Source organism: Ruditapes philippinarum, unplaced genomic scaffold (genome assembly GCF_026571515.1).
Source record: "Ruditapes philippinarum isolate M1 unplaced genomic scaffold, ASM2657151v2 ctg3087_1_1_1_1, whole genome shotgun sequence".
NCBI classification, from domain to species: domain Eukaryota; kingdom Metazoa; phylum Mollusca; class Bivalvia; order Venerida; family Veneridae; genus Ruditapes; species Ruditapes philippinarum.
In genome coordinates this window covers 176041-193001 of record NW_026854516.1, presented here as the reverse complement: position 1 = coordinate 193001, position 16961 = coordinate 176041, and the positions used below count along the sequence as shown (strand labels likewise).

The 16961-nt window shown below is 33.9% G+C and overlaps 1 protein-coding gene across 1 annotated transcript; it reads left to right on the top strand.

The window, feature by feature from the left end:
- LOC132740329 (interferon-induced protein 44-like) lies at positions 1–16961 on the top strand. Its single transcript, XM_060728204.1, has 6 exons — positions 1–159; positions 6011–6546; positions 6939–7000; positions 10946–11177; positions 15477–15677; positions 16329–16961. The coding sequence occupies exons 2-6, from the start codon at positions 6018–6020 to the stop codon at positions 16643–16645; spliced, it is 1341 nt and encodes a 446-aa protein (XP_060584187.1). The 5' UTR covers positions 1–159; positions 6011–6017; the 3' UTR covers positions 16646–16961.

Below are 16961 nucleotides of genomic sequence, written 5' to 3'. Positions count from 1 at the left end.
TTTACGCGAGGTGTCTGTAGATTTTCTGTAAGTGAGCAGCTGTAGATTTATAGATTATGGACGCTCCCAGCTTCCGTGCTCATTATATATTTTTGTCCGAGTACAGTTCTCCGTACAGTGTTTAGTCTGTTTATGTGTTACACGCCGATTTTATAGAAGGTAAGTAAACTTCTTAAGTCATCTTAATTTTTACTTTTTGCAAGATATTAAAAGATAGTTAAGGGTTTATAGCTTTACACGTGTTCATATAGATGTCAATTGTACAGCAACTGTTATTTTTTGACAATTTGTACACGTATTTCTCATTAAGGCTGAAAGCGAAAGTGCATGCATATTTATTCAAAGAAGAAAAAAATGGAAAGTAAGTCAGAATTTGACTGTGTCTACTATTTGGGCGGCAGTAAACCGCGTCACAAGAAACAGACAATTCTGTGATTTCTATTTGACAGGTCCGTGCATTAATTAGATTTACACCATCACAGCGGTTACGTCACGCTTTGTTACTGTGCTGATCAGGGGAAGTAACCGCTTCGGGGAGTTTGCTACAACACTGTTGTACAGCGTCCACCGGATATAGCCCCTCAAATCTCCGAAAAGAAAGTAAAAAGGGTTTACGTCGAGTGCACCCAAAGTAATGTTCCATCTGATTTCTCCATCATAACTTAATCAATTTTTCCAAATCAAACAATTTTGTGAAGCAAAATATGTCAGTGTTTAGAGCAGTATTTGTTTTTTCTGCAAATTGAATACGGCGATAAAGTTGACATTTGCAAACGATGTTGATATTTACCTGTAAATCATGATCAGTCCCAAAATGCAAAATCCGTATTTAATATAAAATATAGACTTACTTCTACTTGTATTTGAGTGGTCATCAATCAACTCGAGCTGCTATTAGCAAAATTTACGAATAACAGTCTTTCCTTGTGTACAGAATCTAGCAAGTGAACATAGTGTAGAAGTTTAATGTACAGGGTTAAGTAGAATGTCCGTACTCTCAGAGCCTGGAAGTGTGGATGAGCCCTAATTAAGCAAAGAAAAGAAGATCACAGGTCGATAATTGATCAGACACCTAAAAGATAATGCACGAGCGTCATTTTCTACAAAACAAAATTAGCACGTGTCTTCCATAAAACTAATTTTAACCGCATTGAATAAGCAACGTGTCGACTTATAATTGAAATACTTGAGAAAAATTATGTTGATGTAAAAGAATTGATGAATTATATTGCACTCATAGTTAGTATTCATAAACAGGGACAACTTCCCTTCATTTTGTGCAACTTAGATATTTCATTATTCATTTATAGCAAGTGACTTTTTTTAATTTATGAGGGACGTTAAATGGTTTTAAAAGTGCGCGATTCTTTTAAGTTTATAGAAGTAGCATAGACGATAACTACAAACGACTTAAGCAGTTTTGTTGTTTGTTGTTGTTGTGTTTTTAGCTCACCTGAGCATATGCTCAGGGTGAGCTATTAGGATCACTCTTCGTCCGTCGTCTGTCGTCCGTCGTACGTCGTCCGTTGTCCGTTCACACTTTTAAAACGACATCTCCTCTGAAACCATAAGGCAGATCATAATGAAACTTCACAGGGATGTTCCTTGTGTGAAGCCTTAACAAAGTTGTTCAAAGAATTCCATTCCATGCAGAACTCTGGTTGCCATGGCAACCGAAAGAAAAAACTTTAAATATCTTCTTTTAAAAAACCCAAAGAGCTAGAGCTTAGATATTTGGCATGAAACATCTTCTAGCGAGTGTCTACCAAATTTGTTCAAATAAAAGCCCTGGGGTCAAAATTGGCCCCGCCCCAGGGGGTCATTGATTTTCCCTATATGCATAAAAAAAACTTAAAAAATCTTCTTTTAAAGAACTCAAAGAGCTAGAGCTAAGATATTTAACATGAAACATGTTCTAATGGGTGTCTTCCAAGTTTGTTCAAATAAAAGCCCTGGGTTCAAAATTGGCCCCGCCCCGGGGGTCATTGATTTTTCTTATATGTGTATAGCAAAAACTTAAAAAATCTTCTTTGAAAAAAACCAAATAGCTAGAGTTTAGATATTAAGCATGAAACATCTTCTGGTAAGTGTCTACAAAGTTTGTTCAAATAAAAGCCCTGGGGTCAAAACTGGCCCCGCCCCAGGGGTGTCATTGTTTTTAACTATATGTGTATAGTAAAAACTTAAAAAATCTTCTTTTAAAAAACCCAATGAGCTAGAGCTTAGATGTTTAGCATGAAACATCTTCTTATGGGTGTCTACCAAGTTTGTTCAAATAAAAGCCCTTGGGTAAAAATTGGCCCTGCGGGGAGGGGCAGAGGTCATTGTTTTTCATTATATGTGTGTAGTAAAAACTTAACATCATGAAACATCTTCTAATGGGTGTCTTCCAAGTTTGTTCAAATAAAAGCCCTGGGGTTTAAACTGGCCCCGCTCCAGGGGCCTACATACAGGTGAGCGACCTCAGGGCCATCATGGCCCTCTTGTTTTTGTTGGGTTTTTTTTCCCTTAAAATAAAAAATAATTTGTTTTTAAACTAGCCGTAATCTGTTCTTACAGTAGAAGTATACTGTATATTAAAGTGGTCTAAACGTCATTCGAGCTGCATTTTATTGCAATAAAATAGCATAAATCTGAACTTGAAAAAGCATAGTGATTATAGCGTTCAGCTAATAAGAACAGTATTTAATTTCGAGCATTATTAATATGAGTTTATTTCCAAATCATTTTGATAACAAAACGTCAAACCAAATATTTTGCACATTTGTAGTTGGTTTTATCTACACATAATGTTTTTCTTTAATTGCTTATAATCAGTCATTTATCTCCTTTAACTGACTTGAATTATGCTTAATACAAATCAGTGGAAAAATCAAGTTCTGAGGTAGCTCTGTCTTAATGAAATATAACATTCTAACTATAAGCGGGTAAAGCACAACAACTAAATATTTGATAAAACGGCTTTTCCGGGATCCGAACATTTATAATTCGAACGCTTTATAATACTGCACGTTTGTAACGTCGTTTTTCAATGGATAATCGTGACGTTTAGATAGTTTTATAAACATGGGTGCAAGTTTTCAGGCATATGCCTGAAGTTCAGGTTTTTGTGACAAATTTCATCATGTTTTATTAGATTATGTAGAAAAATGATTGTGAATTACAGTTTTCAGGTTTTTCCCAATTTTTAACTTGCACCCATGTATATACACGGCTGCTGTCGATTCATGAAGAAATATTACTTTTTTCTCTAAAAATATCATAAATTCGTTATAAAGATTGTTGACACGTTATATGGCCGTATATAAACGGCTGTTTGCAATATAACCCTCGCCTATATATATATATATATTATATAGTGTCATATAACCTGTGAACAAACTTTATAATTAATAACATAAATGCGTCATTACGCATTATTAGTATAAATAACTGAGTAAGAGTGCAGCTCAGAGAAAAATTAGGTGATAGATTTAAACGTTTGTTTAATATACATGGTATTTGTTACTTTTAGTTCTAAAAATAAAGTAATAAAGAATTGATTTCGCTCAGTCAAAACATCTATTTACCCATAAAAAGATGATGGCTTATATAGCTGAATTGCCTAAATGAAGGCAAAATATGAATGGGAAAAAGATTGCTTTGCTCTGGGCTTTGAACTAATGCTTTACCAAAACTCTGTAATCTCAATGAAAATGAACACTCTTTCAAATAGGTGAATTTGCATTAAGCATTTAATACTTTAAATTTCCTTATTAGATGTCCGTTTATTGTAAGTGGAACCTATTAATTTTACGGTTGTCTTGTCAGCTGCTGTCACGGCAGTAGGAGGCACAACAACAACAAGTCGTAAACGCAATTTAAGTAATATGACGTTGACTTAACAGCTAGAGTATGTTAAGTGGGGGTCAATATTTTATTGATTAACCAAGGGGTCACTAATTTATATACTAGGGGATCACTATTATATATAAAATAATGACCGGGGATCATTATTCTATGGGGGTCACTTTACAACGTTACACCAGCAATTACTAAAAAAGGACAAAAGCTAGTTTGTTTATACTTTGTATGTGGATGGAGGATAATGTGGAGATTATGAACATATTATATTTTTATCCGTTCGTTTGTATGTCATTCTGTCCGTCCAAAAAATGGTATCTTTCAATAACTTAAAATTTACAAGAACTAGTTAGGTTGATGATGCTTGGTTCATTGATAGAGGGTTATTTGGAGATTTTGCATGTCAGTTTAAGTTTTCTGTCGTTCTGACTGTTCGAAGAAATCGGGATCCTTCACTAACTAGCAAGTACAAATTCTAGCTTGCTGATACTTGGTATGTGTATAGAGGGTCATATGGTGATTATGCACAATCTTATATATTTTTTCACCTGTTCGTCCGTTTGTCATTCTGACCTCCAAAGAAATGGCGATCCAGCAAAAACTCAAAAAGTGAAAAAGCTAGGTTGATAATACTTGGTGAGTTGATAGAGGGACATCAGGTCATTTTAATTTGTTTTCCACGTTCATATATATGTCTGTCATTCGAGATCTTTCTATCTGTATAAATATAGATCCTGCAATATCAATGCAAAAAGTGCAAAAGCTAGGTTGATGGTACCTAGTATGTTGATTGAAGACCAATTAAATGGAGATTATGCATGGCATATTAATGTTTTCATCAAATGATAAATGTAATTGCTATGGTTACAGAACTATAAAATTGGATACATATTAAATTGACATCATAAGATTACTCGTTACGTAAAAAATGATGCTCTTAGGGGGAAAAAATGTCATTTTCCTTACAATTGCTCTAGTGTAATTTCTGCCTAGTTATGTTTTTACTATCGAAATCTGAAAAAAATTCTTTAAAGCCAATGTCCACATAAATATGAGTTGAGGTTGGAAATCAGACAACATAACACAATTAGGGGACTGCTGCACAGTCTGTGACAAGCTTCTGTTAATCTATGATCGACTCCGAGCTGCTACTTTGACGACTAGATGAATCCCTGCTTTGAAGCGTAAGTCCCGAAAGGTCCATAATCAGTTGCTTGAACGAAGCATACGTCTATGACGTCCAGTCATACATCCTGGTCTAGCAAGGTCATCGTGTAGAACGCTTTGACCTGTAAAGATGACATAATATACACTTCACACTTTACACACCGCAGGACTGGGACCGTGTCCTGTTCACGGATGAGTACATTTTTCCCTATATATCGTATTGTTGGTGAACGTTTCAATGACTTTTGTGTGATTCAACGATGTCCTTTACTTCGCCTGCGAAATCAGCCGTTGGCGTACACATTGAACCTGTCATGTGCGTTTGTGAGAATATTCGATTGTCTTCTCCAGACATTTTAACAAAGTTGTCACATCAACCAGGCGTCGTTGATGAGCTACGCTTTGTTTACAGAATGTGAACTGAAAACTGATATTCAATACATTCAATATATTCAAGACGCTGCTATGACAATAACTGAATTAATAAAGCTTGTGTTAAAAATAAAGAAAAAAATACAAAAAGAATGTCCAAAACGGCAAATTAAAAATGTTGTAGACTCGGTACGTTTGATTGAGTTTGTTCATAGAAGGTACTGGGAAATACAGGGTGCCGCCCACGTCCCGGCCCTTACTACAGGCTCAAGCAGAATTAAACATTTCAACATGAAAAGGGCAAGATTTTGAATTTCAAACTATGAATTTATGAGCTCGAAACTGGGAAAATACTTGAAATTGTTGAAATTGTGAATTTGTAAACTTAAGATCATGAATTCATGAAGTCAATATATCCCCATCTAATTCGGTCTTGGTACTAGTAAATGCTAAACTGACTTGACATAATTATATGACGCATATGGTAAAGCTGATTACATGTCTAACATCTCAATGATTTATATTTCACATTTATAAAATCTCACTGAAGTAGGAAAACATTCGACCACTGAAAAGATTTAACGCTAGATCTAAAATGAGTTTAACCTTGCATGCGATTTGTTTACAGCGACAAAATGGGAGGAAAGTTAACAGACAAAGATATGGACCAGCTAGAACAATGGATAGGTACAGGTCCTAAAACATTTACACTTCTCTACGCCATTACAAGAGATGGATGTAATGCTACAACGTTTCATCAGAAATGTGACAACCAGGGACCTACAGTCACAGTGCTGTATAATCAACAAGGATCGGTGTATGGAGGTTATGCTCCTGTAAGTTGGCAAAGTTCAGGAAGTTATAGTAATGATCAGAACGCATTCCTGTACCAGTTACACTACAGCAAAACACCAACATATACGAAATTTCCACGTAATGGTCAAGGCAATGATACTTATGGGCATCCAAGTTACGGTCCAACCTTTGGCGGGGGACACGATCTTTATACCTTCAGTGGAACTGTCAACAACTCTGGAGGTTATTTTGCCCTGAATGGGTATATGACTAGTTTTGGAACAAGTTACAGTAACCAGGGGAAAGATATAACCCAAATCAACAACGGAAACATGATTGTCACAGAACTCGAGGTCTATAAAGTAACCGGTAAGTTTTAACAAACTAGTTTTTGTTTTCTGCATGAATGCGAGATTCAAGAATAATGTAACTGGTATCCTTGAATTCATGTAACGTAACATATCATTTATTTAAAAAATGATTACTAAATTGCGTGACAACAAAAAATACCCATCGAGCACTAGATTTATTTACTGCAAGGCTTTACAGAAATGAAATTGCATCGAATACAAATGCTGGTTAATTAACTTAGTCATTTTTTTCTAAGCTACACGTGTATTTGAATTTTGCCATTACATAGTCATAACTTTTCGCATATTTGAACATCAAGGTCATATAACAATATATAGAAGTCTTAGAATAAAAGTATTTTTGTAAGGCTGCATGAAATGTTTCTTTGGAGAGTTTTCTTTTTAATTTAGATGGTCAAAGGAAAAAGATTAAAGCAGAGCCTTGGCGCAAAACGAAAAGCTGGAATGAAAAGGTACATGTTTGTAAATATGATGTGTCCAAATTGTCCAACCAAATTATGTCACTAAGTGGTGACTGGGTGAATAGCTATTTTATCGCTGGTAAATCCTATTATTTCATATGGGTTTGGGGGAAGTTTATTTAGTTAAAGTTAGAATAAATGAATGTTATAAACCGCATAAGTTCAGTCTGAATTAATATTTATCTGTGAATCTTTACAGAAAATAGTATCAAGTAAACTGTCGTTGATTGTAGAATAAAGAAAATAAAAATACCAAAACGTATGCATTATCTTATATACAAATAAGAGGATGTCAGGTTTAGTGCAAATTAAACGTTTTCTTCTATGTACTCGAGAAATAATTGTGTTACAGAGCAATTTCAATTTTCAATTAGTTTTATATACTAACAAGTGTCTGTAAATGTTAAGCAACAGTCATTACCACCGCCTAGCTCTTCTCGAACAGGGAACAAGTGGTGCCTGCACATTAAGAACATCGCCCAATGTCATGTCTCCAGCAGCCTTCAGAATGTAAAGTCCCAATGATATGTCGCTGCACCATGATACGGCGATATCACCTATAGGTGTGTCATAGGGAAGAAACACAGTGCGGAAACTGCGGACACGTAAAAACAGGACTCATACATAAACACTCTACTGACGGTGGGGACAGTCAGTATGACTATAATTAAGATGACATTTGCAGTATTTTTTGGTCTCGTGGCCACGACTTATTATCTTGAGGCTTCAATATATTATTGTGTGGTCACGACTTGTTATCTTCTGGCCACAACTTATTATCTTACAAGTGGCCTAAAATATTATCTTGTGGTCATGACTTATTATCTGGTAGCCTCAAGATATTCTCTCGTGACATGTGGCCACAACTGTTTTATCTTGTGACCACTACTTATGATCTTGTTGCCTGAAGATATTATCTCGTGGCCACGACTTATTATCTTGCGGCCACTACTTATTATTATGGGCCACAAGATCTCGTTGCCATGACTTATTATGACTATGCATTCGATGTGTTCGGAACAAAGCGAATTTTAAATCATAAACATGGAAAATTAAGCAAAAAATGGTTTGATAAGGATTGCTTCGAGGCAAAACAGGAATTTAAGAAAGCACGTAATGTTTTTAATAGGCACAATACAGTTGATAATCGCCTCCATTTTATACATACGCGAACGCGTTATAATAAAATTAAACGATCTGCAAGACATAAGTTCAAAATAAAAGAAGGCTTAAAAATAAATATAACTTAGCTAAATCTCAACCCCGGAAATTTTGGCAAAACATAAAAAATACTTATAAAGATGATAAAGAAAAGACTGATACATTAAATGTTGAACAACTTTATGACCATTTTCACTATTCGGCGAGGAAAGCCAAAATGAAAATGAAAACTTTTTATTTAAATGATAACTTAATTGATGAAGATCTAGACGCAGAAATTAATGAGTGCGAGTTACGGAAAGCTATATTTTCTCAAAATAATAATAAATCACCAGTCTATGATAAAGTAATATGTGAAATTTTTAAAGCAGCCTACGATATCATGTCTCCATTGTTGCTTAAACTCTACAATAGATTGTTTATTAATAGTGAATATCCTAAAGTTTGGGGGGAGGGTATCATAACGCCTGTTTTCAAAAGAGAGATGTTAAATTAATGATGCTAAAAATTACAGAGAGATTACACTTATTAATATTCTTGCGAAAATTTATTCCCAGATATTGTTAAATAGACTTAGTAAGTGGTCAATAAAACATGATAAAATTTGTAGTGAACAATTTGGTTTCCAAAAAGGAAAATCAGTGTTTGATTGAGTTTTTATTTTTCATGCAGTTATATCAAATGTTCTAAATTCGGGTAATAAGTTATATTGTATTTTTATTGATTACGAAAAATGTTTTGATAAAATAGATAGATCGATTTGTGGCAAAAGCTTATTGCAGAAAATATCAGCACGCGATTTGTTAAAGCAATAAAATCAATGTACACTACTGTAAAATCATGTGTAAGGTATAATTCTACATATTCATATTTTTTCAATTCTCATATATAGGCTTGAAACAAGGAGATCCGAGCTCACCTCTGATCTTCATGTTCTTCGTAAATGACCTTATAGACAATATTAACACTGATTTAGAAGGTATTTTTACAATTAACGAACTTAAGCTTTTTCTCATTTTATTTGCAGACGATTAAGTACTTTTTGCTAAATCCCCTGAATCTCTACAGGGAATGCTAACGGATATTGAAACTTATTGTAATACATGGGGTTTGAAAATAAATACATCTAAAACAAAAGCAATGATTTTTGAAAAAGGCAGGCATACACAGCATATTTTTAATATTTACAACACCAATCGAACTTGTAGAATCATTTAAATACCTTGGAATTACCCTCTTTAAAAATGGCAATTGGTTAAGACCTCAAAACAGAATAGCTCAACATGCCTCATTTGCTTTACATAACCTGTTTAAAGCATTTAAAAATATAGAACTGCCAACATATCAGAAATGTAAATTATTTGATTCTCTAGTCGGTTCCATTTTGAATTATAATTCGGAGATATGGGGAATGCACGATGCTAAAGATATAGAAGTTATTCATACTAAATTTTTGCGGAGAGTCTTAGGGGTTAAAAAATCTACTAACTTGTCAGCACTTTATGGTGAGCTTGGTCGTTACCCGTTACATATTACTAGAAAACTTAACATGATAAGATATTGATCAAAAATACTTAAACTTAATGATGCATCACTTGTTAAGCAAACGTAATTTACTTCTTAAGTCAGGCACAGATGCTGGTCGAAATTATAACGGAAAAAATTGGGCTTCTTATATCAAAGACACCTTGTCAAGTCTTGGCTTTTCATATATTTGGGACAATCAGTTTGATATAGATATACCATATAATACTATAAAACAAAGATTAATTGACACCTTTCTACAAAGTTGGTATGCATCTATCAATAATTCACCAAAATTACAAACATATTGTTTATTTAAGCATTCTTTTGAAATGGAAAAGTATTTAGATCATGTCCAAGAAAGTAAATACAGAACTGCTTTAACTAGATTTCGAACTTCTTCCCATGATTTATTTATAGAAACTGGTAGATACGAAAACATTCCTAGAGAACAGCGATTATGTAAATCATGCAATATGAAGCAAATAGAGAGTGAATACCACTTTCTCCTTGTGTGTCCCAACTACCGACATCTTCGAACAAAATATTTTTAAAAATACTACTGCATGCCATTGGCCTACTATGAATAAATTAGATAATATCTTGTCGTCAGACTCAAAGAAAACTATATGTGCCTTAGCTAAATTTTTGTATTGGGTAAATCATAAACGTATATCTTAATCTGATATTTTTTTCTGAAAAACTATATTGTTGATAAGTACAAGTCTTATTTGTTCCCATATTAACTTGTATTCTTCAGAAAACTTGTGTATAATTGTTAACTGCTATTTTTCTCACTGTACATGTGTATCATTGTAAATTGGCTATAAGCAATGTATTTTGTTTTATGCTTAATAAAATTCGTATTCGTATTCGTATTATCTTGTGGCCACAAGATTGTGTCTTGAGGCCACAACTTATTAGCCAATAAAAATAGTCGTTTAATTATTGAAAGATTAACACATGTATCACACTGGCCATAGCTTTTGCAGAAGCGGTGGTTCAAACGCTGCGCCAGTGGTGCATTCGCCACAGTGGAAAAATGACGTCCAGTTCCAGGTATCTTTCAGTATAACTCATCATATATCTTCAATGATTATGAGCATACAACGAGATGTAACATCAAAAACTATTTTTGCTTTGCAGGTTTTTATATCAATACCAAATTGAGATTTTCTTTTCAATTTATCTCAGTTTTTTTTTTCAAAATCATAATAAGAATTAAGAATAAATTATTTTGTACTTTTGTAGTTCCTAGATGAGCTAACAGAAGATGTAGTGTCCTTTAAACCTTTTCCGGATTTGGACATCTCAGAGGCTCGAATCTTGATGATAGGTCCAGTTGGAGCCGGCAAGTCAAGTTTCTATAACACTATCAACTCCATATTCAGAGGTCGTATTACACAGAGGGCAGGTAGTGGCAGCGCAGAACAAAGTTTGACAACAGCAGTATGGTTTCTTTTCTCTAGTTCTTATCACGGGGGTGGAACCCCATATGAATCTCAAAAATGAGCATCGGTAAAAATGATGTGTGAATTTCCGCTGCACCAGATGTGAAGCATAACATCAGATGTGACTGGAAAAATAGGCCGATCGCAGGGTAAGTTTTCATCTTTTTAAACATTTATATAAAATTCAATCCATTTTTTAAGAAAATCGAAATGTGATTCTACCCTCCTGACTCTCCTCTATATTACCCCTTGTTGTTTTGGATTTCTATGCAGTCTTCATCGAGATATTCTTTCCGTCGTGGGTTCTGGTGTGTCCAAAACATGCAATATGAATGAAGAAAATGTCACTAAACGGACTCAAAAAACATAGATTTTACGAAATCTCACTACCGGTCGGTGCTAAACATTCAAACAAATCCTGGTTTAAATATTTATTGAGATTTGGCTACATACAAGGGAATCGCTGCTCAAAATTGCATTTGAGCTCCAGATGTGCTGAAGACATTCATAAGTGATGTAGAAAACCATCTACAAAACTACGGACCTCTTCCATATAATCATTGAATAGCCAATGTATAGAAACAGTATAGGTTTTGCATCTTTTGGCTGAAAGTTTAATTGTAACATTAGTGTGTTTGATTACCACAGTGACAGAGCTTACTAGCTTATACTAGCATTAAAAATACTAAAAGGTTCGAGTACATGAAAATGTTGACGCAGAGCGGATATTATGGGTACCTATCGTGTCATATAATATGTTTCTTTAATAATGTTTACATTAATAAAAATATCTTTAACTTTAATATTCCACAAGTTATAGTTATAGCGACAGACTGTTATGTGTAAATATCATGGCCTGATGCGACATCGAAGGTTTTCTTTACAGGATATGGGCCGAGAACATTGTCTGTAAGGAAAACCCGAGATGCCGCCCCAGGTCATGATATTTCTACATAATAGTTCGATATATTGTAACTGTTTTATCGCATGATAAACAGAAATGAGAATTTTAATAAACATAAAATTTCAATTTATGATTGGCTTCTCTCCATAAATTAAATATCCCACCCGAAACCTCGGTTACTTTTTGTGTAACCCATTTCATCCATAATGTCTATCTGTTTATTGCAACTGACTTTATTTATCTATGCAAATCCTTTATGTGGAGAACATTTCATGGGACTTAATAGTTGTGAATTGAATATAAAGCATTTTTCTTTGAATTGGAAAAAGTAATACGTGCACTTTCTGGTGAATTCTTGGACTTTGGAGTCTGCGATGCGCGGAATCTTTTGACACATGGGGACAATTTAAAAGGCGAAAAAAGGATATGTAAGCGCTGATGACTTCTTCTTTTCACGATACAGGTGACGTTTTATTCTTGAAAGTTTTAAACCTTTCCTTTTTGTGCCTAAAAAACGACCCATTTTCCTGAAAAATAACAAAAGAAACGAAATAAGAAAGTGTTTATAATTTACAGTTCCCACTGAAATGACAGTTTAGTGATCTTTTTGCGTACATGAACATTTTCAGGAAACAATCTATGTGCATTCTGAGCTACGCATGTCCGCTCAATACGGTTAAGATATGTTAAAGTTTCTTTAAAATCATTCAAAGAATTACAGAGCAGGCATAAAATTCAGATAGGCATTGACCTATAATTGCGACTGTGGGCATTAAGTGAACCATGTAAATATTCTGCAGGGACGTTTCTTAATGTGGATAATAAATATGCAAATCTTCTTTGATCTTTTTTTAAAAGTTTATCACTAACTTTCATACAGCATCATAACAAATTCAAACACGCTTCACATTACTCTTCTATTAAGCAGACAGTGCAGTCGAGTGAATAATTAATTAATTAATTAATTAATTAATTAATTAGTTAATGCATGGTGGCATAAAAAGGGAAAGATTGCAGTACACACAACGTCAATAAGTCAAAAAAGCAAGGCCTTCCTACCATATCTACGTATTTTAATCAAAGGGCTGCATGCTCTGTGGTATTTTCTGATCTTTCCTGTATAAGTTTATTTTTATATAGTATTATTCATCTTACGCAGTGACTGCGTTTAGATTTTTTTCTATAACAGTTTGAGATTGATACATATGGAATTTTGCATGCCTAGAGTTGCATCAAAAAATCATTTTTCATTTTTTTATGACAACCACACTTTATCCTTGCATATCGTGGCTACTTCCTTAAAAAAGACACTTCAAAAAAAATGTTGCCTCGACTAGGATTTGAACCTTAGGCCTCTCACACTCTAAACGAGCGCGCTACCTCTGCACCACAGTGAAGTAATACGTATGAAACTTGAATAAAAACAAATACATTGTAATTCTAAAATTGAGAATTTCCATTTCGTGTTTCTAATCCTTATTAATTTTGAGGTATTTTGTTCACGATAAACCTGTTGTTAAACACTGATGAAAATAATTTAGCGAAAATCTTCTCGCCAAAACAGTCCGACATGTATATATTCCATTGCTCGACTGTCAGATTTATTTGTGTACTACGCTCTGGAGTATTCGGTAATCGACATAGCTATAAAAAAGCATTTTCATTGATTAAGCTTTACGGAAATAGTCGAACATTTTTCATTGGGTAAAAAAGACATTCATCCATGAAATTTGTGATTGTAACCTCATATTTCTATTGACTAATCTAAACTTTTAATGCACTGTAATTCGTTAAATGCCTACATTTAAAATTATTCTTTCTTTTAAATTGCTGGTTTTAAGCAGTTTTGAGTGAGAACTACTTTTCGTTATTAGGTCTGTGAGGAAATTTTGTGTTAGACCGTCGTTGATGTTAGCTTTGTATTTACTGATCTTGCGATCAGAAAATACAAAAACCTTTCGTATGCAGAATGTCTTATATCTCTTTCTATATGGATACTATGTTATTCAAGCTCGTCTCGTGAAAATGTGTCTATTTCGGATAATAGTATTTATTACAGAATGATACACAATAGAAGAAATTCTAGATTGTTGCAAATTTTTCATGCTATGCACATATGAATCTCTTCAGCACATCTGGAGCTCAAATGCAATTTTGAGCAGCGATTCCCTTGTATGTAGCCAAATCTCAATAAATATATAAAACAGGGTTTGTTTGAATGTTTAGCATCGACCTGTAGTGAGATTTCGTAAAATCTATGTTTTTTTGAGTCCGTTTAGTGACATTTTCTTCATTCATATTGAATGTTTTGGACACACCAGAACCCACGACGGAAAGAATATCTCGATGAAGACTGCATAGAAACCCAAAAAAAAAAGGGAAATATAAGAAAGGAGGGTAGAATCATTTTTTCATTTTTTAAAAGAGGATTAAATTTTATAAAAAATTTTTGAAAAGATAAAAAACCCCCGCGTGGGCCCTTTTTTTCCCCATCACATCTGATGTTAGTTTCACATCGGTGCAGCGGAAACACATACATTTTCACCATCTCTTTTTGAGATTCATAGGGGTTTTCCACCCCGTTCTTATGCCCCATTAAAATTTTTATAAAATTTAAAAAAAGGCACTAATTCACCCACCAAACACTCATAAAAAAGGCCCATATGGAAATTGTCTTTTCATTGTAATAAGAGTTACTAAAAAAAAAACCCCCGTTATTTTTTAACCCTTTAAATTTTTAAGCTGTATTTTTCTTTTTGTTTCATAACCCCTTTTGGGAGATTTCAAACCCGGGTGCAAATTTTAAAACTAAAAACTGTGTGCCCACAGTGGTTTAAAAGGAACGGGGGGCTAGATTTTTTAAATTTTAAATGTTTTACGGGAAAGGGAAAAAGTACCGAATTTTTACAGGAAATTTAGAGAAACCAAAATATCTAAATTTGTTCAGTGAATTCACGATCTTTTTTTATTATTTTTACTTTTTAAAAAATATAAATAAATTTGACATACAGATTTCATTAAGTTAAATTTTTACTTTTAAAAACAAAAATAAATCTCATTTAAATCAATCAATTTTCGCCCCGCGTACTTCTTAGCGACCTAGCTACCCCGACAAAAGGATATGTTTTTCATAATTGTTAATCATTATTCAATAATGATTGCGATTATGCTCAACACGGGCAGCGCGGCCGATAAGTTAACGCGTTGGATAAGTTACCTAAGGATTGCTGACTGTGTGGGTTCAAACAAAGTTGTTTTCGTCAGCAAGAGACTTTATTACACTTTACACTAATTGGTTGGTTCCAGGAACGAATTCGGAATTGTTGCAATACGCTCAAAGCTTCAAACACAATTGAACTAAGGGAATTAGTATCAACTTACCGTAGCATTTCAATCAAGTTAATTAAATACATATTTTCCAAGTCAGGCATTTTTATTAAACTTTCTAAATTGCAGTTCAATCCAGCAACGCCAATATCCACAGACCACGACGGTTATATAAGCAAACCAACCCTTGAAGATAAAGTGCATTGTGTGGTTTTTGTTCTAGATTCTACTACACTTGAAGTTTTGCCAGCCAAAATTCTACAAAAAATGAAAAGTTTCCAAACACTTATGAACCAAAAAGGTATTTTATGTCCTATGCCAAAATACATTTTATTTACACATTTATTTTTCCGTGTAAACTCAAGTTTGGCTAACAAACTGAATAGATTTAAACATTGAGTAAAATATTGTAGATGATAATGTATCACATGATTTCCAATGTAATATTATCACCATAGCGTATTTATAATACTATACACGTGAAATATATACATGTATAACGAAACTTATGCTAGGCGTTTGTTTATGTTGTAAACAGATTGCTTTGGTTACTTTTATTAATGTAATTAAAATAATGTGACACAAGTTGTCATTTGATAAAAGCGCTTTTGAATCTCGTCCGGCAAGAATGTTTTTAAGCCCACCAACGGCTCGCTTAAAAGTATCTACCAACACTCGTTTAAAAGTTCCGTATTGGAAGTTATGAAGTATAAAGATTTCTTATATGGTATACTCGGTACCGACAACGCGTGATTAAACATTTGCTAAAAAGCTTTTTTAAAAAATTGTTGCAGTACAATTTCGAAAGCCATGCACAGTTGTTAGTGGTGGCCGCTTTATTGCTGAGTACATAGTGCTATCGTTTGCAATCTGATGCTAAATTCAAACAAACCACAGGTAGTACTCTAAAAAACTGACATTATTCATAGAAAAATTAACATTTTCTTGTCAGGTATTCCGCAGGCACTTCTACTCACCAAAGTCGACAAGCTTTGTAAAGATGTAGAAAAGAATGTGTCTCAAGTCTTTAAAAGTGAAACTGTTGAAGAACATGTTGAGAAAGCGTCACAGCTTCTTGGCCTACCACGTGGTAATGTACTTCCGGTGAAAAACTACGAGAACGAGATGCAGCTTGAAGATAACATCAGTATCTTGGCGCTCATTTCTCTGCGACAGATTTTACACTTCGCGGAAGATTACATGGAAAATATTGCCGACAAAATGGCTGCTACTCAACGAAAAATGGAGAAAATGAAAGTGAAAAAGTAAAGCGTTTTGAGGTGATGTGACTTTAACAAGTACAGAACTTAAAAAACTTTTCATAGATCTAGCCATTTTGTAAACGTAAACTGTCTCTGTGAAAGTTCATATCTTGCTCTATGTTATCAGATTTAATGTTCATCCTAGTGAGTTATAAAAAGTCTTAGAAGGTTTCAATATTTACAACTGTTTGGTTTGTATTACTGGTACATGTATATCCTAGCTGGTGTTGTTTTCTTTATTTCTGAAATGTTTGATTTGCTTTTGAAGTTTATATTGTACTGTACCAATATTTTGTATGAATAAAGATTAACCCATTACATTA

Excerpts from the sequence above, each read along its gene's own strand:
- LOC132740329 (XM_060728204.1), top strand. The coding sequence starts at position 6,018 with ATGGGAGGAAAGTTAACAGACAAAGATATGGACCAGCTAGAACAATGG. Across the intron at positions 11,178-15,476 it reads CTCTAGTTCTTATCACGGGG|GCATTTTTATTAAACTTTCT; the intron begins GTGGAACCCCAT and ends TTTCCAAGTCAG. Across the intron at positions 15,678-16,328 it reads AACACTTATGAACCAAAAAG|GTATTCCGCAGGCACTTCTA; the intron begins GTATTTTATGTC and ends TTTTCTTGTCAG.